The sequence below is a fragment of the Centroberyx gerrardi genome, chromosome 24, assembly GCF_048128805.1.
Source record: "Centroberyx gerrardi isolate f3 chromosome 24, fCenGer3.hap1.cur.20231027, whole genome shotgun sequence".
NCBI lineage: Eukaryota > Metazoa > Chordata > Actinopteri > Beryciformes > Berycidae > Centroberyx > Centroberyx gerrardi.
In genome coordinates, this window is record NC_136020.1 from 10,685,895 (window position 1) to 10,710,387 (window position 24,493).

Genomic DNA, 24,493 nt, shown 5'->3' on the forward strand with positions numbered 1-24,493 from the left:
AAAACAAAAAACTTTCATGCCACCAGAGGTGCCAGGTCCACGCAAATAAGTACCGGAATGCAGGTAGTCCAAAACCGCGAGGTTTTTGTGCAAATTAAGCACTGCTTTACATTTAGGCTGCAGATTCTTTGCTTAATGTGTAATGTTTGTAGTAAGTTTTTTCTGGTTAGTTTGATTCCAAAAAGCTTGTATCCCATGAACGAATCCGGACTGTGTCTAATGTTTTGTAGGAATTGTAGGCCAGTGGTTCTCAACGTGGGGTCCGGGGATCACCAGGGGTTCTTCAGGGGGGTCCAAGGGGTCCCCAGAAAATTTATGAATTGTTAAACTTCACCATTCTTTCATTTACAAGGAGTTAACACAACAAGAGAATGTAGAAGAATTACTATTTTGGTCATATTTTCACTGTTATCTCTCTACCTACAGAACAGATAGTCATGGAATTCTGGACAAAATCATATCTAACAATAAAAATATTCTCAGATTTGTGTCTAAATTAGGGGTCCTTGGTATGAAAAAGGTTGAGAATCACTGTTGTAGGCTATAACGGATCTAATCAAAGCCTCAAACGTTGACGAGATGCTGCTCGGCATCCACACCGACAGAGGGCAGGACATTTCTCTCCGGGTCTTCAAAGCTCTGCGCTTGGAACTGGGCAACCTATCAAAGATCGTCTATTGGCAAGATACACCACTCAATAGGACACATCCATTGACATCGTGACGAAAAAAACATATTACTTCATCCATAGATACTACCCGGTTAAGAAATATCTTTAAAAAAAAAAAAAAAAAAAAAAAGAATATATTAAAAATTATACATTCTACATTTTGGAAAGACCTGTGTCATGTCATTTCTGAACACTTATGTGATGATGTCAGTTTATTAGTGTATTTCCAGGAATTGATAAGCAAATAAAATGTAACTAAGGCTTATAGAATTATGAATAATTCATAATATTCTAAATTGTGTTCTATATTATTGGGAAAAAGTAGACTAATGTTGACTTTCATTTGTGTTGTTTTATAGTTTGGCCTGGTCATGTGATGTAGGCTACTGTTTGAGTATACTTACAATAAGTACGTATTACTGAGTGTGTGGTTAGTATGTTATATATGGCCTTTTTGTTTTTTAATTTAAGTAACACTGTGTATTACATATGATATGATAAGGAATAGGCCTACAAAGAAAGATGTTTCAGATGATGATTAACAGAAAATAACTTGGAAAAACACATTAAAAAACAATACATAAAAAGTTAAAGTAAAGAAAAGCGAACATGCAAAGAACCCCCCCCAAAAAAACAAAAAAAAAAACAAAAAAAAAACCTAGGCCTACATGTCACAGCTTCCAAGTCCGTGATGACTTTCTCGGAACGCGAAAGTAGTGAGCGCTCTTACCTTTTCCCTCCTCTCTGCAGCCCGCTCATCCTTTCCGCTACGTCAGGGCTTCAGTAAATGCTGCAGTAATGGATTCACAACACAGGGCGAAGGTCCGCCAGTGACAGGTCGCTGCAGTTCTGTAAGTATCCCGCTGCCGCCTGGGCCAGACTTACCAGAATAAACACCGTAGGGTCAGAGCAGTGTCGCGCTCACGTGCAGGGAGGATGTTGCCTTTGTGACCGGGACTGTTTTCACAACTCTAAAGCTCTAAAACAAGCACGGCTACACAGGACCATATGGGCGACCTTTGACATGCACAGTTAATACCAGTTAATATCCTTATTGTGTGAGTGACAGCAATGTAAGTCGCCTATAGCAGGGGCTCCCACAGTTTGTCATGCCCGGGACCCCCCTATGTATGTACGCAGTAGATCATTAGACCCCCACTGGATCAGGTTTTGCCCCATCTGAGAAGATTTTTATTGTTAGTCATGATTTAGTATAGAACTGCCTATAGTCTAAGTAGGTAGGAGGCAGTTAAACCTTCATCAGTACGTTCTGTCACTATGCAAACCTGTAGGGAGTGAAAGAATAGACAAATTAACCTAATTCCCCCCTGGGACCCCCCCTCGAGCCCCCCTGTAGGCCCCCGGGACACCCCACTTCTCCACACCACATACACTCCTGCCCATTGCATGTCGTTTTTTGTTGCATGAATCCTTCACAGAGTCCGGCATGCGACTCCCCCAGCGCTGAGCTCAAGATGAGAGAGTGGTGGCTTCATGTGGGTCTGATCTGCGTCCCCCTGGTCGCCGTCTACCTGCACATCCCCCCCCCGCAGCTGTCCCCCGCCCTGCGCAAGTGGCACACGGCTGGGGAGCTCTTCCACTTCAGAGGCAGCAACATCTTCTACCGAGGTCAGACTACAGGACAGTAAACCTGAGAAACCGCTGTAATAATCCTATCCTTATCGTACTTTACGGTATTTTCTATCTCCTATTGCATCACTATAATATTCCTAGAAACCCTTCATCAGGGTTTCCAGCTGCTCACATTTAAAGTCCCCATGAAATGAACTCCCATTGCTTTTCTTTACTTTCCTGGAAAACACAGTATCTTTCATGGTGACCTCATGCTGCACTAGTAGGCATAAATATACATTTCTAACCAATAAAACCATCCGATTTTTGAACAATTTGTAGTTTTTCTCATTATTCTCCGTCTCTCTCCTCACACCAGACTCCTACGGCGCTCTGGGAAGCTCTGATGTCATCATCCTACTGCACGGCTTTCCCACCTCCAGCTACGACTGGAACAAGGTGCTCACTGGGCTCATGACCCGTAGGTTAATCAACACCGGAGTAAAGGGGATTTTGTCTGAGGTCTGTGTGTTTTTTGTTTTTTTTTCCCCACCAGATTTGGGAGCAACTTGCCCAGCGCTTCCACAGAGTGATTGCGCTAGACTTCCTGGGTTTTGGCTTCAGTGACAAACCTGTAAGTTCACACTGTCCCCCAGCTGGACTGTTTTAACTGATAAACGGGCAGCAACCTGCGTGACCTTCCCTCCCTCCGTCCTTCTACTGTGTTCCCTCCTTTCCCTTCCTCCCCTTCCCTGTACCTCACTTTCATTTTCTCCCTGTCCTGCTTGTCCCAGCGGCCCCACAAGTACTCCATCTTCGAGCAGGCCAGTGTGGTGGAGGCCCTGGTGGCCCACTTGGGCCTGACCGACCAGCGGGTCAATCTGCTGTCCCACGACTACGGAGACACCGTCGCTCTGGAGCTGCTCTACAGGTGTGTGTGTGTGGAGTTAATTGACAAATGCAGAGTAAATTGATAATTTGGCTGTCACCTCAATCTCTAACCATTTCTCTGTCTCTCTCTCTCTGTCTCTCTCTTTCTCTCTCTCTCTCTCTCACACTCACACACACACACACACACACACATCTAGGAGTGACCAGAACCGGACGGCTCACCTGAACATCAACAGCCTCTGTCTGTCCAATGGAGGTACAGTGCATTCTGTTAACGTTCCTATTGTTTCTCCCCTAGCCCAGCACCTGACTCTGCTGTGTGTAACTACTATCAGTCAAACTAAATGGACACTTTAGTGCCATTGGTAGGAATTGCCTGATGGGATCTTGAGAAAGCACTGAAATATTTGAAATAGCACTTTTCAGCGCTCCCACTTTCCCTCTGTTTTGTTTCCATCAGGAATATTCCCAGAAACACACTATCCACGACTGCTGCAGACGGTGAGTCACCTTTGTCTTTTCAGTCCTCTCTTCAGCTTATATGGACTGATGCTATGTAGCATCATAGCATGGTTAAATATAACCAGCCATGCAAGCAGATGACTGACTTAACTGGGAGTTGGGCAACTGTCTGGCTGCCAAAGTTTTCCCAGAAGCATTGTTTTTTTTGTTCTGTCTCTCCAAAAGCTTCTCAAGGACTCCAGTTTTCTGGCTCCAGTTCTGACACGACTCACCAACTATATGGTTTTCACAAGAGGGTAAGCAGAGCTGTAACGCTCACACACACACACACACACACACACACACACACACACACACATTGAGTGTGTGAGTAAGACATGAAGTTGTACATGTCGTTGTATTCACTGTGTGGTAGGATCGGGGAAGTGTTCGGGCCGTACACCCAGCCCACTGACGCTGAGTTCTGGGACATGTGGACGGGCATGCGCTTCAATGATGGGAACCTGGTCTTGGACAGGTGTGTGTGTGTGTGTGTTTTGGGTGCAAATGGCCTTATTATCTCCAACATGGAGGCTATGGCATCATTCCTGTTAGTTTGTCTGTCAGCAGGATATCTCAGAAAATTGTTAACATATTTCTATTAAATATGGTGAACAGATTGGCCTTGGGATAAGGAATGATGGATTAGATTTTGGTGATGATCCAGATTTTGGATTTTCATTAGTTGTTTATCGTTTTTTAGCCATAACTATGAAACTAACAGAGATAAAGGCTTGATTCCGAACCCTAAGATTATGTTTGCAGGATCAAGAAATCAATTTAACGTAAAATCTAAGTCATAGGAATTATATATTTGGGTGTAACAGCAGGTTGGAGAATTGTTCAGTGTTGCTGGACGTTCTAGTTTATGTGTTCTACCTTCTCTGTTCACTCATTTGTGATTTTGTGATCCCCCTTTCTCTCCCTCTGTACAGTATTCTCCAGTACATCAACCAGAGACTGAAACACAGAGAGAGATGGGTGGGCGCGCTCACTTCCACCTTCATCCCATGTGAGTACACACACACACACACACACACACACACACACACACTAAACTAACTATGTATTAACCCAGCAGTCTGGGCTAGCGAGTCGCTAAGAGAGGCTAAGCTGCTTAGCCTGTGAGGAGTAGCCTCTTAGCCCATCTGTGATCCTTAGCCCAGTAAGGGGAAGTGGGGATTGTGTGTGTGTGTGTGTGTGTGTGCATCTAAAACAGCAGAAGCACAGGTTCATTCATTAACCAGTGCCGTTCTGATCAGTATATCATTTGAAATGTTTGAAAGAACATGTGAAAGAAAATGTAAAAATCTTCAAGAAATGTCCTCTGTCCTGATTAAAACATCTTGGCACTGAAAAAAGTCTTTCACTCCTCTGTAAACTCTCCTGAAGCCCTCTCAGTTCATCCCTCCTCCTCCTCCTCCTCTCGGCATCCTTCCCTTCATCCTTTTTCCTTCCTGACTCCCTCTCATCCCTTCTTGTCTTGCAGTGCACATGATCTACGGACCCTTGGACCCAGTCAACCCTCATCCCCAGTTCATCCGTCTTTACCAGTGAGTCTTTACCTCCCTCTCATTCTTAAACACCTTTCTTTGTCAGTTGTCCCTCAACTCCCTCGGTGAATGTCTAGGAATGAGGACAAATGGCAAGGAAAGGTGAAAGATTGTTTTTCCAGATAATCTGAACATGATTCCTCATTTCTGCTGCGCTGTGATTTGATTTGACCCAGGTTGCCATTGACATCTTGGTACTATCTGTAGGATGTCACATCATTTCAAAACATTTAGTGATTTGATATAGGTCATATTCAAATTGTCACACATTGTTGGCCTATGAAGCTGAGCTTTGTTTCAGTTTGACCTTGTTCATGAAGGTAAGTAGGAATTTGGACGCTTATAGATAAGTTCATGTCTTTTAAAAGGCTGTAGTTGTCATTTGGCTTATGTTGAGCCTTTAAAACTGCTGCTGATTTGTTTAAAAGTTAAAACCATGATTTATTTTTCTTTTTTGTAACCCAATCCTCTTCTTCTATACTTCAAGTAGAGCTCAAGCGCCTCTTGAAGTGTGAAGGAGCAGGTGGTGCAGGTGTAAGGTCAAGGCCTTACACACGAGACTGATGGTTCAAGCCTCAGTGTGGACAGTCTGAGATGGGAAGTTGGGAGAGAGGAGGAAAAAAAAAAAAGGATTAAAAATGGTTCTTTAGGGAGAAAAAAAAATCCATTTGTTTTTTCTCCCTACACTTATCTGTTCACCCTTGGATGTTCTTGTCCACTATGGTTGACAAGTGGGTGGGTTTCTCTTTTTCTGTGGACTTCCTCATGTATTTTCTTTGGTAATCTCATTTGTGTGTTTCCTAGTCCTTCCTCTGGGACTCTGCTCACTTCTGGATCAGCAGCCATCATGGGCTTGCTGGGATTTCGCAGCCACCGTCTTTCCAGCTGAGGTTTATTCAGCTGAGGTTTATTCATCGTTAGGAATCTTGTTGGTCTGTTTCTGAGTCTTTCCTCAAGGACTCTGCTCAGTCTTGAACCGACAACCTCACACATACCGAGCGTGTCTCTGCTCTGCCTTCAGCCCCTTTTTGTTTTCTTGAATGTGAGTGAAGCAGAGAACAAACTAACACTGCTTTCTGGGTGGATTTGAAATGAAAACCACAGGATTGTGACACTGACATATCTTCTGCGCCACCGGGGAAGTGTTGATGCTTTGGACAACTTAACATCATGATCTCATAGCAGCATTTATCCAGAGAAAAAGATCTTCAGCTGGTTTTGAACTGATGTTTTCATTTCCTTTGTTTGAATGAAAATACTGCTGCCACACAGGCAGAAATGCATTAAGAGATTTCCTTGACTTGGTAATGAATTTCTTTAAACAATTCAAATAGATTATCAGGGATTGGAAGTGTGCAAAGTCTATTATTAAGGGACATTAAAGGATTTTATTTAAAAAGACGCACCACTTTTCACTTCACAGATTTATTTATAGAAGACATTTGCACACACATGAAAAAAAAAAGTGTGGGATTTGAACCTACCACCATCTAACGTAATGTCATGCAACATAACCACTTGACTACCGAGGAAGATGAAAAGTGATCTCAAAATTTCACTTCCACCTTTATCCATCATTATCACTGTTTTCAGTTACAAACCACTTCTTCTTCTTTCTCCTCCTTGTGTGTAATGTTCTTCCTCATCCCCAAAAATTTAAGTGAGCTCTTGTTCCTGCAGGCAGCTGGTCCAGAGGTCAACAGTGACCGTTTTGGACGAACACATCAGCCACTACCCCCAGCTGGAAGACCCCACCGGCTTCCTCAACGCGTATTTCAACTTCATCAACTCCTTCTGACGAGTTGGATAGCCGAGTCCCGAATGCAACACCAAGGCTCAAACCCAGACTTAGAAACTATACAAGCCTTCTGATATTATGTTCATATACAGAAGCTTTATTCTCCCAAAATAACTTTCAAAGACTTACATTGAATTATTTTATGTGATGCAAAAGTACCAAAGTTAGTGGTGCGAGGAGTCTGTCCTTATATCCTGATTGTGACCAGGAGGAATGTCTCATGAATTTGAGATTTGACTAATTTACCAGCATTAAGCCCCGAGGTGTCAGTTGCTTGGAATACAAACATTTAACGGCTATAAACAGTATGAATATGAACAATGAATGAAAAATGAGTACTTAATGCTAATGCAATAGATTGATGGCAAGTTTGTAACGTAGGAAACCTCACAGGAAGCATGGTAAAGGTTAGGCTGTGTGAGCATCTAATTGTGGGACAATATTTTAATTCTATTCATTTTATGTTGGTTGTGATGTGAATCCTGTTCTATTAAGAATTTGCAAGCAACTGCATCCTATGAATTTTGATATGATTTTCTACATTTGTCTGTCTGTCGATGCAAAAAAAATTAAATGTTAACTTTTCTGCGAATAAAACTAGTTTTGTAAAAAAAAAAAAAAAAGTGAGTGTCTTAAGTTAAGAATGCAACAAATGAAATATGGTGTACTTTAAGTCAGAATTTATTAGATTTGACAGATGTAAGAACTTTCCTCTTACAGACAGGAAACATGGTAAAGACCAGTAGACAGTATAAAGAAACAACTGAAGTCATTCACCTCCAAGATGGACACAAGTGTGGATGTTTACACATTAGTTTACATAGTAGTAGTAACAAAATGTTTGGAACATGTTTTTCAGGTTGTACGATGTCAGTGTAATAATCACAACAGCATCAGATATTTCTTTTTAGCGGCATCATGTTACCCACAACACACGCCGCACACTGAGCTGACAGACATAAGGGCGTCGTATGCAGAGGGCGGTGAAGAAGACGGGTCGTCGTGACACAGGAGACAGTTTGTCATGTGGAGCTGGAAGGTGTTGTTGGCACGGAGCTGGACCGCGAGCCTTTAGCCCACGGAGGCCAGGATGACGTCGACGGGCGTCTCCTCGCTGCTGCGCACCGTCACCTGCATGGTGACGCCGTCGGCCAGCGCCAGGCGGGCGCGGACCAGCACGTCGTGACCCCCCCGAAACACACCTGAGGAGAGGCAGAGGGGCTGTCAGTCAGGCTGCTGCAGGCCAATGACATCACACTAGGGCGGAGCCACGCAAACCAGAGAGTTGGCATGTACACAACTTCTTAAAAGACCCTTAATTAACCTTAAAACATGTTTCAAGGGAAAAGACATTTAGACTTACACATCTTGACCTAATTCTGGATGTAGATGATAACATTCAATTTACAGTCTAATCCTAGCAGTGTTTGGGCCATACTATGCTAGTTGAGTTACACAGGGACAACAACTCTTAATTACACATCTGAATTTAAATATTCCAGAGGATTACGTTAGTGATAACAATTTTAAGGAGGGCGTTTAAGTCGATACTCACCAGCGAGGAACAGGACATGTGAGTTCTTGTTCTCGGGAACTTTGTCCGAGCGCTCACACGGCTGCATTCCCAGGAAGCTGATGATGTTACCCACCGCCTCTGTACACCAAAACCACACGTTAGCCAACACTGTTTGTGTGTCAGTTATTGCTTAAATCTTACATGACATTGCTTAAGATATTGCTTAAATCTGTCACAAATTGACAAATACTAAAACCTCAGCAATTTAAATCCCGACAAGTGTGTGAACTACTGCTATAAATCCAGTTCAACTCAAAAAAAAGAGTGAAAGCAAACGATAACATTTGTTCAACTAGTTAAGCACCCAAGGTAACATCCAAACTAAATTTTAGAAATAATGCTAGTCAAAGAAAGAAACAAGGCCTTCTTTTTCACCCTTTGAAATTGTGTAATTTGGGAATAATCTGAATTAGTGAGTGTGCGTACCGTCTAGAGTCCGTACAGACGCCAGCGCAAAGGTCTCCTCCTTCTCAAAGTCATCTCCCACCTCTTCCCAGGCCGCTCCAAAGTTTGGCTTCAAAACCTTCTGGATGTGGTCCGCTACCGTCACCTCCAGATCCTCCAGCTAGGAGCGGACGAGTGGAGGGAGAGGAAACGAGAGGAGGGGAGGACGAGAAATGAGTAGGAGATGGAGAGAAAAACACAAGACGGAAGGAGAAGTTAATTCCATTGATTGAAATTCATTCTTCCTGGTTATTTTTCGATAGTTTGTCTCCTAGATGCGATTACGTACCACATATTCATCATCATAACCATCATCGTCAGGCTCTCCTGTGTTGGGGTCGCAGTCTCTAACCAGGTACTTCATGGTGCAGCTGAACGTACAGGACACTGCGGACAGATGGGACATAACATGTTTTTAAAGACTCATATACAAGCTATGTTTACCTCTCTCTCTCTCTCACCTCACTTGTCCAGAAACACACACGTCAGGTTAGCTTGATAAGGAGGTAGTGAATCAAATGGCTAACTGAACTGATGCAGTTGCAAAAACACTACCACCCAAGCCTGCGTTAAAGCAAGACAAATCCCTGCCACCTCCCGCCCCGTCGCCCAGCCCAACCCCAGTCCCAGACAGTATTCCTACCAGCGGTGGGGTCGTCGTCCGGCAGGCGGACCAGGCTGTAGCAGGAGCCGGGCTGGCTGTAGGGGAGGCTGGCGGCAGGGATGTAGTGCAGCACCTCGTAGGCCTCCGACGGCTCCATCTGCACCACCACCTGACACACACAGCCACGCGTTAGATCACATCTGTATTCCTGTGTCTAAACAGTCTGAGATCCTGAAATAAATGCTGAGAAATGACATCCTTCATGGGTCCTTTGGCTCCCTTTCCACTCCTGGATTGGTGTAAAATAGTGTTTACTTGCTATTTTACCCAGAAGGTGAAGTACTTACTTTCTGCAGCAGCTGGTCGTTGAGGGTGTTGGTGCAGTCGAACTGGAAGACCATGTGTCTGGTGAAGGTGTGTTTGATGCAGCGCACCACGTACTCCGTCTCCGCCTCCGTCAGCTGCACCGGCTCGGACGACTTGAAGAGTGGACCCAGGCCCTGGAACTCTGGGATGGCCGCCAGTTGTTCTATCGGATGGTCGGAGAGGAGAGACGGAGAGAGAGGAAGAGGAGGACGAGATAAGGAACCCAATGATTATTTCTATCTCCTACCACTTCATGTACATTTAAGACTGCACAGGTAATGGTGTATTACTGATGGCATTTTGTTGACTATATCCAATCCTAGAGCTACACAAGTGCACCAGAGGGTGAATATTAAAACCAGATCTAAAGAATAGAAGCTGGTAGCACTCTCTCTTCTTGAATCCCTATTGTAGCGTTGAGATTTTCCCACGCAGGACAGACAAACTGTCTTACCCTGATAAATGTCCTGGCGTGACGGGGCCAGCTTCTCTGGCAGCTTGCTGGTAGCAACGGGGGCGATTTCTGAGAGGAAAGAAACAACGTCAACCATCTTCCCCACACTGAACCTGAATCCAGTGACAACATGTGAGCTCAGCAGGAAACAGCGGACCGTAACAACCACCACAGACAGAAAATAGATTAGAGTGAATGCTAAGAGGTCCAGGTTCCCAAAAGTGTCTTGGCATCACTAAGATGATCACAGTCCAATGGTTTTCAATGGAGCAAAAATGACCCTCGGCACCTTTGAGAAATAGGCACGGTCACACCTTGGTCGCTTAATTGTTTAGTCGATCAACAGAACATTTATTGATTATAATTTTGATAATAGATTAATTGTTTTAGTCATTTATCAAGTAAAAATACCAAACATTTCTGGTTACAAGTTAAGATTTGCTGCTTTTTTCCGTTTCATATCATTATAAAAAATTTTTTTTTTTTTTTTGGTAGCTGGTCAGACTAAGTAATTTTAAGAATTCCTTTGGGCTCTGCTAACTTTATTTTTGACTATTAATTGATTAATCGATAATGAAAATAATCGATAGTTGCAGCCCTAATTGTCTGAATTCCGAGTCTAAAAAATAAAAAAGATAAACCCGGCCCGGGGTGGTAGACAACTAGTTGTACCTGTCTTCTGTTCGGTGATGGGTGTTGTGGCCAGAGGGACGGTCTTCATGTCGAAGGGTTTCTCCGAGGGCTCCAAGGTGTACTGGTGCAGGGACTTCTCCAGGCCAGGGACAGACACCGACAGGCCTGAGACCAACACACACCGGATGGATAATTAACACCACACACCAGACAAATGCTGGGAAACTTGTGCTGTAGCTGCTTTGGAAGGAGACCAACTAAAGTGGCTCCTTTCCATTTTAAAAAGTACACATCCTGTACAGTCCCACGGCGCATTTGTGGTTTGCGAGCTTCAGCTAGTTAGCGAAAAACATTTAAAAAATAGATTGTAAAAATGCAAATGTCAGCCATAATACAGGTCAGATGGATGTAAATTGTGTCCAGAAAGTCCTTCTGTTTTGTGAATACAATATGCATTTCCTTTTTTCCTCAAATGTTGACACGTTGTTTTCTGAATATGAGAAGACGTGCGAGTTGTGTCAAAATCTCTGACTGTACAGAAGGGCTCCACCATATTCCAAGAGCAGGAAGGGTGTGTGTGTGAGTGTGTGTGTGTGTGTGTGTGTCTTACCGTTGAAGATGTAGGCTGCGTTGAGAGCCTTCTGCTTCTGCTGTAGCACGTTCATGTAGAAGGTCGCTCTGTCACGCACCTCGTCATCACTGTCCATCATACACCTACAAGAATGCATAGTATAGTGCTTACAGTACATTATATGCATGTAGTCTCAATTTGTATCTAGTATACAGACAGAAATTACACAAAACAAGACTACAATAATAAAAATGTTCCTCTCAAATTCACTCATTTTGGGGCAATTCATGACTATTAAAATTCCCATTATGTTAGAGATAAAAGTCTTAAGAATTCACAACTTCTCAGCACGTCAACCGCTATATTACACACAGTGTAACCAGTAATCTGTTTCTTTGCATATTCCTCAGAAAGGTCAGAGTGCAGGGGGAGACAGTAGCATTGAAAATACTATAACTAATAACTAATTACATAAATAAATGTAAATAAAAGTACCTCTGCATGAGAACCAGCACACTTGGCAGCAGATCATCGTTCTGGGCTCCAAATTTAGCCAAAGCGCTGACCGCAGCTGGAGGTGGAGGGAAAGGGAAAGAAGTGTTTTAGTTAGTTTCGTTTTAGACAATAAAAACCTCCACTGACACTTAATGAGTGACTTCCTCTCCGGCTTGGTGGCAGCTGCTTCTCGGTCGGGGTGAATACTGAGACACACACCGTCCCGATCTCTCTCACCTGCGCGAACGGCCTCGCTCTCCAGCACCACGCGGTTGAAGATGAAGCGGATGTACTTGGAGGGCGAGGGGGTGCGGGGGCCCTCCTTGCCCAGTAGGTGCAGGATCTTGGTGGCCAGCACCGTGTGCTCGCAGTCCTCGATGAACTCGCACAGGTGGGCCAGGCCGGTCTCTTTGCTCTCTGGGTTCTCCTCGATGATGCTGATGATGCAGTCCACGATGGCCCGCTTGTACTCAAAGCCACCCTGCAGGAGAGGGGACAGACAGTCACTAGGAGTCTTGTACCTGACCCGAAACTCAAACAGAGTGAAGCATGGAAGTTTTCATTGAGCAGCAATGATCAAAAGGCTTTGGGCCAATGTGCAATATTATCATGGGTGTTGTCAGGACTGACACAAAGCTTATTATCTGATTATATAATGATAACGACCCACCCCCATGCATGCCACATGCATGCACCACATTCACCCACCCCCACCCCCCCACAAATACCCACAGACTGAACTCTGCTAATCTGCACATGGACACTAATATGACTAATAGCTATTTAGCCTATCCATCAACCTAGCTGTACTTTACACATCTATCATTCATGCATCTTTTGCTAAATATCAACCTAGTTGGACTTTGCCAATGCTGCTATACTACCACAATTCTTCAGCCTGAAGTGTGTTTATGTACGGTCTGTTGTCACACAGCACATCTTGTCTGCACTATATGTGAGGTCCTGTTATGTTTTGTCCTGCACCTAGAGTGTCAACCTTGTATTGTGTAATTATCTGAGTTATTTGTGATTACCAGCACCAATTAACCACTTTAGACTTTGTGCTTGTTGGCAAAAGAAAGTGACTCTGAAAACAGCAACAACGACAATTTTTGTTGTTAGTTTTCAAAGATACAGCAAGTCTTTAACATACGAAGGCACATATACACACACCTGTGTGGTCAAAATCTATGCTATAAAGTCCATGTTAAATGTTTTTCCACGGGTGTGATGAGGTGTGCTAACAGGTATACACATCGTATTCTGCAATCTGTAACTAGCAGAGATGACGCTGATAAGGAAATGCTCTTTGCAGGGCAAAGACCAAAGTGTGACTGAGACCAGCAGCTAATGCTGAACTCACATCATCTCTGAGCATGTTGGACAGGAAGTTCATCATGACGCTGTGCTTCCTTGGATACTTCTGACACAGGGCACTGATGGCCTGCACCACCACCACCTGGAATACACAAGTATCAGGACATAATCAGGACAACTTCAAAAAAAGAAATAACAGGATTTACAAGGGCGGAAAACACAGTGAATCTAGAATGTCTATTAGAAATTAATCTTTTGTGACCACAAATCCTACAATCCCCCATTTATTTAAGTTAAACAAGTATTGGATTTCAGTGTGAATAAATCATTCAGGCACAGGATAATGACAATCCAGGTCTGGATTAATACTCCTGGACCTGGATTTTCCATCTGGCGTTCTGCCTGGCCATCATTCTCAATAATTGCTCTTGGCTGTCATGCTTGATGTAAAATTTGATACTTTGCTGATCGGAGTGGAAATTCTCTGTTTGCTTAACTTCCACCAGGGAGGTCAGAGGTCAGGCACAGTAACAGAACAGAGCTGGTAGGGATTCAGTGTCTTGCTCAAGGACACTTCAGCAGGGCGGATGCTTGTCAACACGGGGACTTGAACCCTGCTGCCCCAGGCCTAAGTACTTAGTTTTCCTGCCTATTCAAATAAAGCATAAAAGTAAAATGAAGCTGAAAACTAAACCAAAACAACAATGTCTGACCTTGAACTCGTCTGAGATCTCGGAGACGAAGGAGGAGATCTGTTTCATGAGTCGGTCCACGCTGCTCTCGCTGCCGGTCTTCAGCAGGGTGGTGATGGCCAGCGTGGCGATGCTGCGGTTCGAGTCTGTGATCAGGTTCTCCAGGTCCAGGTTACAAGCCGTCACCGCCGACGGGTGCTTCATCGCCACCTGGTGGCCACACAGGGAATGGTCAGGGTTGATATTCACTTAGTATAGTACCATATGCTTAAGTGTAAACATTTAGTGTACTGTCAAGGAAAATATAGACTGCAAAAACATCCCACTCCCACTCATGCCTTATGTATCTAGCTGAGAACTGGAAATGAACACCAATCTTCTACAGTATTGCCTTAAAATATCATACGAATAAGGTTAGAATACCTGTGCCACTCAATAGCTCAGCCATATTTGCTTTTACAAACAAAAAGGTGACTTGTGCTTATATATTCAGTTATAATAAGCTATGTAAGGGAGAGACGAAGAGTGCAGCTGTACCTTGTTGAGGGTCCTGACTGCAGCGTATCTCAAGGCTGCTTTGGGAGAACTGCAGAAGAGCTGCAGCACTGCAGAAAAAAACACACATTCACAATGAGCCTCAGAGAGGACAGTTCATCTCACAACCGAATGAAAACATCAGGTAAATCCTTGTTAGGATGGTACTTTATTCAATACCAAAATGAATCAAAGAAATAAGGTTTATGCTTTCAGTCAACAATACCTACCAGAGACCGCGGGGGCCAGCTCCCTGGCAGTACAGTTGGGCATGTGGACGATGGCAGAGGCGGCCTCGTACACCACCATCTCATTCTTGTTCCTCAGGCAGCTCTCAATGAAGTCAAACAGGGGGCTGTCGTGACTGCAAACACACAGATAGAATACAGCATTGTAAACAAGGTAGGGCTGTAATGGCTACTTCAATATCACAGTAATAACAGACATATGGCATTCGAAGGGGCGACCTTTCAGTCACAAGCCTGCTTCTCTAACCTGTAGGCTACCAATGCCCCCAAGAATAAGTAACGTGGCCATGCTAACAGACATTAAGAGAGAGTGGTAGCAGCACTAGGGAGTTCGCTGTACCCTGTCTGCAGGTAACCAGATGTGCTGTGTGTATCTATTGGTCCATTAGCAGACTGCAGGTCTGACTACATACCCTCCTTCTGTCTCCTCCAGCAGTTTGCTGGCGATCCGGATGAGCATGCAGTAGGCAAAGGGAGACTTGAGACCAGACTTGGTGAACTTGTTGAGCATCTTGGACACGGCAAGACGGTCATTCTTCCTAAGGTGGTACAACAGGCCCAAGGCATGGTACTGGAGGGACACACACACAAGCTTTGAGATTATGCATTGTCCAAAACACATATCAATCAATTCAGCTTCATTAGAGTACCATAAACTTGGATGAATCTTATGAATACCCTGTTATTATATGCTTTGATAAGTCCAGTTAAGCAGCCCCACCTACGCTATAATAAGTTCAAAACAGTATGAATTCTCAGGTGTTTGTGCGTGTGTCTGTCACACCCACCTGGACCATGATATTATCACTGGATGCAGCCTCCTGGGCCTCGTTCACCCAGCGCTTCACCACGTCATAGCTCATCTTCACCATGTGCTGAAAACACACAGAAACCGAAAGGACTTTATTACCCACAAGCCACGGCACGTCCGCATACAATTGTACAGGACCACAGCAGGACAACCGTAATCTCCAGTTGAAAATGAATGGCAGTCGTACGTCCGTAAAGCAGACCAACTGAAACATTCTATCCAGATTTGTAAGTGTCACCGTCTCATGTCTTACCAGTGAGGAGACCAGTGCTGAACTGGACACACTGGGCACCTTGTCAACGATGGCCTGCTTCATGTACCTCTCAATGGCCTGCAGCATGGTGGTCTGAGGGAAACACATGTCACAAACGGTGCTTCAGTTTCTTAATTACAGAGCATGAAGTTAGTCTAGTGGCAGTCACTCCACAGAGAGAAGAGAGGGGGAAGAGAAGAGGGAAGAGGAGGAATGAGGTAAACCATACAGCAAATGGGGGGTGGGGGGGACATGCATGGTGTTCTATTATGCTGTTAAGATCTCATCTCCCACATTTCATTGTTTGTAAAAGTAACAAATCCTTTCTGTTCTTGCACTGAAGAGCAAACTGATTATTATTCCTTCCAACAAGTTACAAAGTTGCTTAAAGAACATACAGCATGCCTCCATCTATGATGAAAGCCTTTACCTTTTTTGTTGACAATTTGCAGTGTTGCATGCTCTTTTGTTGCGTGCAAGGGGAAAGGTGAAGGAGGAATGGAGGGAGGGAAGGAGGGAGGGGAAGGAGGGAGCACCACTCACGTCAGTGATCCTGCAGAGGGCTCTGATAGCAGGTCCTCTGTACACGTCTTCCTTGCCAGTCATGTCTTTGGTCAGGCTATAAAACAGCACATGAGTAATAAATTAGGCACTCTGTAGCCTCAAAAGACACAGAACATTTGGCATCAGTGATAAAAAAAAGACATATCCAAAATAATCAATTATTGTTTCCTCTATAGTTTTTCTCTGTAATAATTTAAAATGAATTAATTTTTAGCCTAAAAGACCAAGTCAGTTTTTCAAGATGCAATATCAATGTGAGCAAAAGCCAATTTTTGTGCATCCAGACCTGTCACTTAATGCATCCTGGTGTGACCGGATGATGAAAGTCACATTAAAATGACAAGTTTAACCATATAATAGGAATATTTTAGGGAAAACTGGACAAAATGCCATTTCAGAGGTCTTTCTATTCTGCCAAGAAAAAGTGCTGGGGGAAACGACAGTATATGCATATGTGTGATACTGAAAAACAATCCACATTAAAAGTACTAACCTGCTAGTGACAATGATGACATCCTCTGAGATGTTGGCCATCTCTTTGATGGTCAGGTAGCACATTCTCCTCAGGGTTTGCTGAGAGGACAAAAAGTTTGAACTCAAGTTTGAGTGCACATCACTGCAAGCACTGACTAATAAAAACAAGCTCTCAACAATCCACATGAGACAATTAGAGAGACTCAAAAGAGACACAATTAATGACTGAATGAACAAATGAATGAATGACCAATATCTTACATCATTGGACTGAAAGAGCCTGGTCATGGCAAAGAATGCCTCTGTAGCCTCTGTGGTCCCAAAATGCTCCCCCTACATTGACAAAGACATGTAGATAGAGAGAGAAAGTGAGAGAGAGCAAGAGGTGGACAGACACTAAATTCAGCAGTCTAATAAATAGCCAGTTTGTGTCTTAAACCACCTTTTACCTGGTTGAGAAGGTAAATAATCTTGGTGAGGATGTGGAGACATCTTCTGGGGTTGATGGGGGTCTCATTGAAGATACGTGCCTGTGAACAAGAAGGGGAGAGCTTTGTTCACTTCACTGGTTAAAGTATTGTTTCTGTCTCTCATAAATGTATGTGTTCCTGGTGCCATGCAGTAACAAGTGTAAGCTTTACCTCCTGCAACACTGCACTCTTCTCCAGATGTTGGAAAGGGTTCGACCCACTTCCTGTAAGTCAAAACATCAGGGTTAGGCTCCTGTGTTTTCAAACACTCTGAGTTGTTACCTAATCAAATTATTTAAAGACAATAGCTGTGCGCATCTGGAAGTACAGTAGGCCGTTTGGTTAAATGCAAGATGACGGTGGCTAGGGTTAGGTTTAGTGTACGTGTACAAATGGAGCAAGAACTGAGAAACACAAGAACATTAAGGACAGATCTCCATGAAAGTGTAATTATAACAAGTGGCATACATCTACATGTAATGGTCAGAGAGGTCACGTACCTTAGCGAGCTAAATTAACAGATATAAAGACATCCGAGTGAGCCAGCCTAGCTTGCAATGCTAATCTTAGTAAACAAGCTAATAGTTACGCCTTTGAAGAATACTGAAGTTAGCGGATTGATTTTGACATTTCTGTAACAGGAATTAGGGGGCGTTCCATAAATTTAAATGCAACTGCAATTTAACCTAAATACATTACATATAATCATAAATTATCCTGCAGACCCGGCTAACGGCCAGGTCAACCAACTAACCTGACAGCTAGTTAGCTAGCAGGCTAACGCCTTAGCTCCCAAAGCGAGCAAACTCTTGTCAACCTAGACGTCGTTTTCGTTTTCCACTGTCACTATCAAAAGCAATAACTTTGCAATCTTACCAGATTCTTCGTCCTTCTTATCAAATTTTTTAATCATCGTAGCGGAATGAAGCTCACGGATGAGAGCGACTGATGATCATGAGAAAAGCTACTTCCACGTAGCCAAAATGAAAGCTTCCTGTGAGAGTCCACGTCGACGGAAAACACGTCAGATGTCGTCCCGCATCCTGACCGGCGGAGGGCGCTGTCCGGCCTGAAACATACAGTACATCAACAAGTTATAGGGTGAAGCCAGGCCTCCTTGGTGAAGCCTAAAAAGCCGAAAACCACTCGAAAATCCTCTTTGCTTTATTTACTTAGCATATTTATTAGTTCACGTTTTTATTTATTGCTTAGGTCGTTATTTTATCTATCAAGTAAATAACTTTGTAACACTGTTGCGACTTTATAGATATTGGCTATTATTGCTATTATTATTATTATTATTATTATTATTGCAAGTCATCAAGCTGACTGAAATTAGGAAAACACTGGAAACCTATCTCTCACTGGGCCCAACTGGGGTGTAGTTAGCCCGGATTGCCGCAAGATGTCGACTTTGTTGCTCTGCGTGCTGAGGTTCATTGGCTTTGCCTGATTCACTTGGTCTTCTTTGGCAGGTGACATTCCTGACCCCAGCGTTTAAAACCTTGTATAGAGTGTATGAGAATATTCCAACCGCAGCCACTCACAGCCCTCTTCATAATTGCACAAATCCCTTCCCAAACAAACAATGTAATTTGTGTCAAATCCCCCAAAGGTTCACTAGAAGCAAATATATAATCTGTGCTGTCATGAAAATACAAAGATATGATTGTATGATTTGAGTCAAAATACTTATAAAGTAGCCTACTCTGTGCAGATACCAGTGTATGCCTATACCTGTCACATACAGCAACTTTTCATTCAGTGAAAAGAGTCTTATGGACAAAGATGACAATATAAAACTTTTTAGTTTTTGATATTTGAAATGTGAACAAATCAGAAATCTGAGGAGTAAAATCAAGTTTTCATAATGTGAAATCTTAAAGATCTAAACTCTCTTCAATGAGTGAAGCTTTCAACATGCAGAGATCAAAATTTCAATGATGTGAAGTGAGTGAATGAGAAGAGAATCCAGTGTTTTGTGGACATGAAAAACTATTAAAGAAATGTAAGAAGTGGATATTTATAGAAATGTGAATAGACTGAAAAGAGTGATAATGGTCCTGTTTGTCTTGCCTGTCCCCTCCTGTGAAAACAGAAACTTTTGCTACAAGGTTCTATATTTATTTACAAATGCATGACACACCTTTTCCTGAAAATATGGAGGTATATTATCTGCAGTAGGCCTATATGAAATAATCCTCTCATTCAATTGTTACTCTGTTTTCTGCATCATATGTCAGGAAGCTTTTGCCTACAAACAGAAAAAAAGTATCTACAAACAGACCTGCTTTTTCCAAAAACATAAATAACTCCAAATATTAACAGCCAATGGAGCAGAAATACGTTTTTGAATGAGTTTTTGAATATTTTCATTATAGGCTACTAGTGAAACATAATGATTTATCTATTAACTTACTTTACCCACCTTTTTATTTGTGGAATAGAGTTTATCCAGCCTGCAATAAAACTGTATGACAATTCAAAGTATACATTATCAGGGCAGGAAACTTATTAACAAGGAAACTTCCCTTCAGAAATGGCAATTCATTCTGTTTATCTTTCTAAAAATGTACCTGCGTGACAAAAAGAGTGAAAGGGATAACTTAGATATAGTGAAACAAATGTAGCCTAGTTAGTTCCATGTGCTTTATTTGAGGAAAAATAATCCTTTATTTTGAGTATAAAAATAACAGACATCTGATGAACACATACAGTACATTCCCATGCATTTACATTTCACTGTGTTTCATAATTTTGCAGTTGGCTTGTACATCATTTGAAGTGTTTCTGCCTCTTCTCCATGTTTCACACTGGAATCCTGCCTGACTGCAGGCTGCCATCCGCTTCACCAGCTCAATTAGTAAACCCTTTTAAAATAAATGAAGCAGTGAGAATATCCCGATTTGACGAAATTAAGCCTTTTAATGAGACCGTCCTCCAGATTATCATAATAAAAGTCTTACTATCAAACCTAATAAGATTATGCAACAAGGCTGTGAGATATTTCAGTGGTCTTTTGCTCAGGATGGAGGAAAACTGTTTCATGATCAAAACTGCCAGTGGTTCTCAACTGTCTTCATGTCACAGACCCCCAAACATACCAGTTTGTCCCAGAAACCTCCATATGGGAAGTTTTTTGTTGTTGTTGATTGAGTATTGGGCAGTGAAGGAGATAACAGAGGCGTCCTGATACATCCTTATACTGAACATTCTCTAATTGGGATCATTTCTAGTGAATTCAATTATGTAAAATAAAGTCTTTCTCATTTTGCTGGGGTCCCCCTGGATCTCCCTCGAGGAACACTGGGGGTCCTCAGACCCCAAGTTGAGAACCACTGACTTCCATCTCTGGACTGGACTGAAAAAAATGTCCATCTTCACAAGTCATTTAGTGTCATACTCAGACTCAACATCTTAAAAAGGAAAAATCACAGACTTAGACTTGTTTCCAATGCAGTTTCACTTGTTTCAGAATTTTCCTCCAAACAAGTGACAGTATAGAGTCTACTAAAATAGCCAGATCATCAAGAAAATTACATGTTTCAAGAAAATTAATGAAAATTCTTGGAAAAAAGGGTTGATTTGAATTGGAAACAAGTGAAATTCTGTCACCCCTACTGGCAGAGCTTTACAAGATGGAATGACTAATTAAGATCTGATTATTTGCAGTGTTTGCAGTTGCAGTGGTGTTACAGCATTATACTTGTACAGTTTCATTTTTTCATCCTCCCTTGTTCAGTGCAGTTTGTCTAGCATAGCAATAGCAATAGCAATAATAACCTTAGAAAACCTTCATTTTAGTGAAACTGAGGTCTATGCTGAAACCACTGCAGACAGTGTTCATCTTAACAAGTTATTTAGTACCGAATCTTAAAATCTTATTTTTCTTAAATCAAGTGAAATAAATCTGCCAAGGGTCACTTGTTTCCAGTGCAAAATCAATTTCATAGATTTTCTTGAATCAAATGACCAGTTATCTTGATACAAGTGGAATGACCTTGTTCTTACTGTTTTGACTTTATTCTGACTTGATTCAAGATATTGACTCTAGTTGCTAGAAAACTCCTGAACCAAGTGAAACTGCATTGGAAACACTTGGAATTTTCTCATAATCTTTACTAATGCCAATATAAATAAATAAAAACTGAATATGAGAATAAATGACTTGTCAAAATACATTTTTTTAACGCATTACTTTTCCCAGTATATCATTATCATCCCCTCTAAATATCAGATTGAAGTTGAACTGTCTTAAAACTATGATTTTCCCTTCCTCAGATTAGTTTCTCTCAAAATTAATTGTCGTCCTCTGTCTAGATGAGAAATGGCAGATAATTTTATTTTTTCTAGTGGGAGTATTCCCAGTACTTTAATTTCATCGAGCAAAGGGTTGACAAGAACTTTTATTCCTCAGACCATTCAATGGAGAACAACTCAGTTATCGCGATATTTGAAGGAAAGAGATATCAGCTAATTTTGACGGGGTGTTGGCTATTATAACGAATTACTGCTGCCACGGAGTAATAGCGGGAGGAATAGCGTTAATTTTAAAAGGACTAACGAGTAGGCTAATTCATTACTTTTCTGAGTAGCGCGCCCCGCACGGGTCATGGCTGTGTGTGTAAAGTTGTCCTGGTTCACTTCCTCCGTCCGATCTGCGCCAGGAGACGCGCGTTGTCTGCCGCCTTGGCGCGCAGGTTTTTGGCTTTGGCCACGTCGAAGAGCACGTTCATGATGTTGGTCGGGACGTCCAGCGACAGGGTCAGCCGGCTCCTCCGGTCACTCTTCCCGCTGTTTCGGAGCATCTTGCCTCGGAGCTTCGTCCGGCTCATGAACCTGTAGTTCGCGGGACCTGAAGTCCTTTTTTCCCGGCTGGACTCGGCGGAGGAGGAAGAGGAGGAGGACGAGGAGGAGAGGTACTCCGCGGACTGCAGCAGGGAGCCCCAGCCGTCCAGAGCGGGGTAGCCCGGCTCCCCCTCGCTGCTCCGGACCTCGGCCGGTGTCCGGTCGTCGCAGAGGAGGTCGGAGCGGCTCTGGTAGAGGCGGAGGCACAGGCTGGAGGTCGGCGTGCACAGGACCGAGAGCAGCACCAGGGTCTTCAGGGAGGACAGCATGCTGATGCTGCGTCCTCTGGGAGGGACCCGCGGACCAAGAGGAGAGGGGGAAACAGTGTTGGTCACTTTTTTACAGTGAAGTTTTTTTTTTTATCCTAACACTGCAAGCATGTCCATCTTAACAAGTCATTTAATCCTCCTTATTGAGTCCTAAAGTCTCATTCATCTTAACGCAAGTGAAAAAAAAATGTCAATCGGGATGAGATAGGTTACATCCAACTGTCTCAACAAGTTTCACTTGAAAGTGTCATTATCTTGAAATAAGGTCAAAGTAGACAGATCACCCCTCTAACATCAAGATAGTCTTTTAATTGAAGAAAATTCTTGAAGCAAGTTGATTTGCATTGGAAACAAGTGAAAGTATCGCATCCCCACTGACAGACTTTTCCCTAAAAAAAATAAGATTTTTAGGACTGAATTTAGGATTAAACGACTTGTCAAGATGGACATTGCGGTGTAGAGCCTGTCAAATGAGCACGGATGAAAACAAGTGTAACTTGTGCTGATGAAGTTCAGCTTGACTCTTAAAAAATATAAGGCTGCTCTTCAATAGCTTTTCAAATTTGCACCTTTGCACCTGTTTATCAGAATGTTTAGCGTCCAGTTTGCTATGTTAAATACAATGGGTCACAAAAATTCAAACAATAATTCAGTAAAACTTACCACTCGTGTCCTATAATAAAAAAGTACAGTATAGAGAGGACAGGTTACACGTTCTCCTACAAAGAAAAAACACTGTAACACGCTAAAAAACCCTCAAAAGTTGATCTCTTCTAAGAAATCCTTATAAATGGATCTGTGCGAAGGTCACTTGTGGTGAGCAGTGCGCGCTGCCGTCTGACCACCAGTCTGCCGCTCGTCCATTCCCACTGCATTCATTTAGTAGGAGCCATGAAACCGCAGCCCTGCGCCAGCAACAACGTCATCCCGCTGACATTTTGGTCTCCTATAAAGTATCCCATTGGTTGGTGATGCAATGATGTAGCGATAAATAAAAAGACTGGTAAAGTGTGACCTCCCGGTGATGATCGTAAGGCATCACGACCACTAATATAAACACAAAACACTTAGATTTTCAGAAAATATTTCATCTATGTGTTTATTTCCTTAAAACCCTAGCTGCTTCATATAACTTAAATCAGTCTGGTGTTACAGTTGGATGTATACTGTAAAACTTCCTCAAATAAAAACTGAATTTATACAAAATATCAGTTACATCTTCTTGATATTGATTTGCAGCCCCTTTTGCACAATCCACATCTCAACTGTCTCAAAGCTTAAAAATCCTTCTCTAACTCGTCTGCTTCTCTTTATCTACATCTCCTCCTTTGTGATTGGTATAGATTTAATAAGGGAAATCAATAAGGGATAATGGCTTTTACCTGGATTCAGCTCATCAGTGGACTTCATGAAAACAGTAAGTGTTGTACATTCAGTTGAGGCGTGTTTACCCTTCACTCCATCCCAGGTTTTGATGCACTGACAGTAGTGTAAGTTAAATTAACGCCCCGCTGATAGGCCAGTACTAGATTTAACACAAATATGTTTCATTTGTCAGTAGATGGCATTAGGGGTTTTGTCTTTTATCGCCTATGAAACTGCAATTACAAGCGAGAATGGAGCCCATTTGAGCCCAGTGCCCGGCTGCTGTTCAGCACCACGGACAGCTCCACGGGGTTTACCAGCTGCGTTATGCGCAGTGCTTCAAGTGCTTCATGAACCAGGCACCAAATATTTATTTAAAATTTTGAAATGTATGGAAATGTAAAAGAGAGAAGAGAGAAGATGTTACACTTTATTGCCACCCAATGTCATATTGCTTAGTCTCTTATGCTTGCTTCACTACTTTTTTTTTTCTCTATCCCTTTCCCCTTAGAGTGGGTAG

The 24,493-nt window shown here is 42.7% G+C and overlaps 3 protein-coding genes across 3 annotated transcripts; 1 reads left to right on the top strand and 2 right to left on the bottom strand.

Annotated features, from left to right (window-relative positions):
* The first annotated feature begins 1,451 nt into the window (after positions 1-1,451).
* Positions 1,452-7,573, top strand: mest (mesoderm specific transcript). The gene is made up of 12 exons (XM_071905702.2): positions 1,452-1,521; positions 2,110-2,299; positions 2,622-2,701; positions 2,799-2,876; positions 3,037-3,173; positions 3,331-3,389; positions 3,594-3,634; positions 3,821-3,891; positions 4,011-4,112; positions 4,570-4,646; positions 5,124-5,187; positions 6,868-7,573. Exons 2-12 carry the CDS (start codon positions 2,146-2,148, stop codon positions 6,983-6,985), a joined length of 981 nt encoding a protein of 326 aa, XP_071761803.1. The 5' UTR covers positions 1,452-1,521; positions 2,110-2,145; the 3' UTR covers positions 6,986-7,573.
* A 77-nt stretch (positions 7,574-7,650) lies between these two features.
* copg2 (COPI coat complex subunit gamma 2) lies at positions 7,651-18,490 on the bottom strand. The gene is made up of 24 exons (XM_071905627.2): positions 18,368-18,490; positions 17,663-17,715; positions 17,471-17,551; positions 17,283-17,354; positions 17,041-17,120; positions 16,527-16,602; positions 15,984-16,076; positions 15,708-15,794; positions 15,333-15,490; positions 14,902-15,035; positions 14,675-14,742; positions 14,159-14,347; positions 13,492-13,587; positions 12,366-12,609; positions 12,129-12,204; positions 11,673-11,776; positions 11,102-11,227; positions 10,430-10,498; positions 9,957-10,138; positions 9,649-9,778; positions 9,295-9,392; positions 8,988-9,126; positions 8,541-8,639; positions 7,651-8,187 (listed from the first exon to the last, which is right to left on the bottom strand). The coding sequence occupies exons 1-24, from the start codon at positions 18,402-18,404 to the stop codon at positions 8,057-8,059; spliced, it is 2,622 nt and encodes an 873-aa protein (XP_071761728.1). The 5' UTR covers positions 18,405-18,490; the 3' UTR covers positions 7,651-8,056.
* A 3,641-nt stretch (positions 18,491-22,131) lies between these two features.
* On the bottom strand, positions 22,132-22,608 carry ucn3l (urocortin 3, like). Its single transcript, XM_071905758.1, has one exon. The coding sequence runs from the start codon at positions 22,606-22,608 to the stop codon at positions 22,132-22,134; it is 477 nt and encodes a 158-aa protein (XP_071761859.1).
* Between the last annotated feature and the right edge of the window lie 1,885 nt (positions 22,609-24,493).

Excerpts from the sequence above, each read along its gene's own strand:
- copg2 (XM_071905627.2), bottom strand. The coding sequence starts at position 18,404 with ATGATTAAAAAATTTGATAAGAAGGACGAAGAATCTG. Across the intron at positions 12,205-12,365 it reads GAGCGAGGCCGTTCGCGCAG|CTGCGGTCAGCGCTTTGGCT; the intron begins GTGAGAGAGATC and ends CTCCACCTCCAG. Across the intron at positions 10,139-10,429 it reads ACGCCAGGACATTTATCAGG|AACAACTGGCGGCCATCCCA; the intron begins GTAAGACAGTTT and ends ACCATCCGATAG.
- mest (XM_071905702.2), top strand. The coding sequence starts at position 2,146 with ATGAGAGAGTGGTGGCTTCATGTGGGTCTGATCTGCGTCCCCCTGGTC. Across the intron at positions 2,702-2,798 it reads CCAGCTACGACTGGAACAAG|ATTTGGGAGCAACTTGCCCA; the intron begins GTGCTCACTGGG and ends TTTCCCCACCAG. Across the intron at positions 5,188-6,867 it reads CAGTTCATCCGTCTTTACCA|GCAGCTGGTCCAGAGGTCAA; the intron begins GTGAGTCTTTAC and ends TTGTTCCTGCAG.
- ucn3l (XM_071905758.1), bottom strand. The coding sequence starts at position 22,608 with ATGCTGTCCTCCCTGAAGACCCTGGTGCTGCTCTCGGTCCTGTGCACG.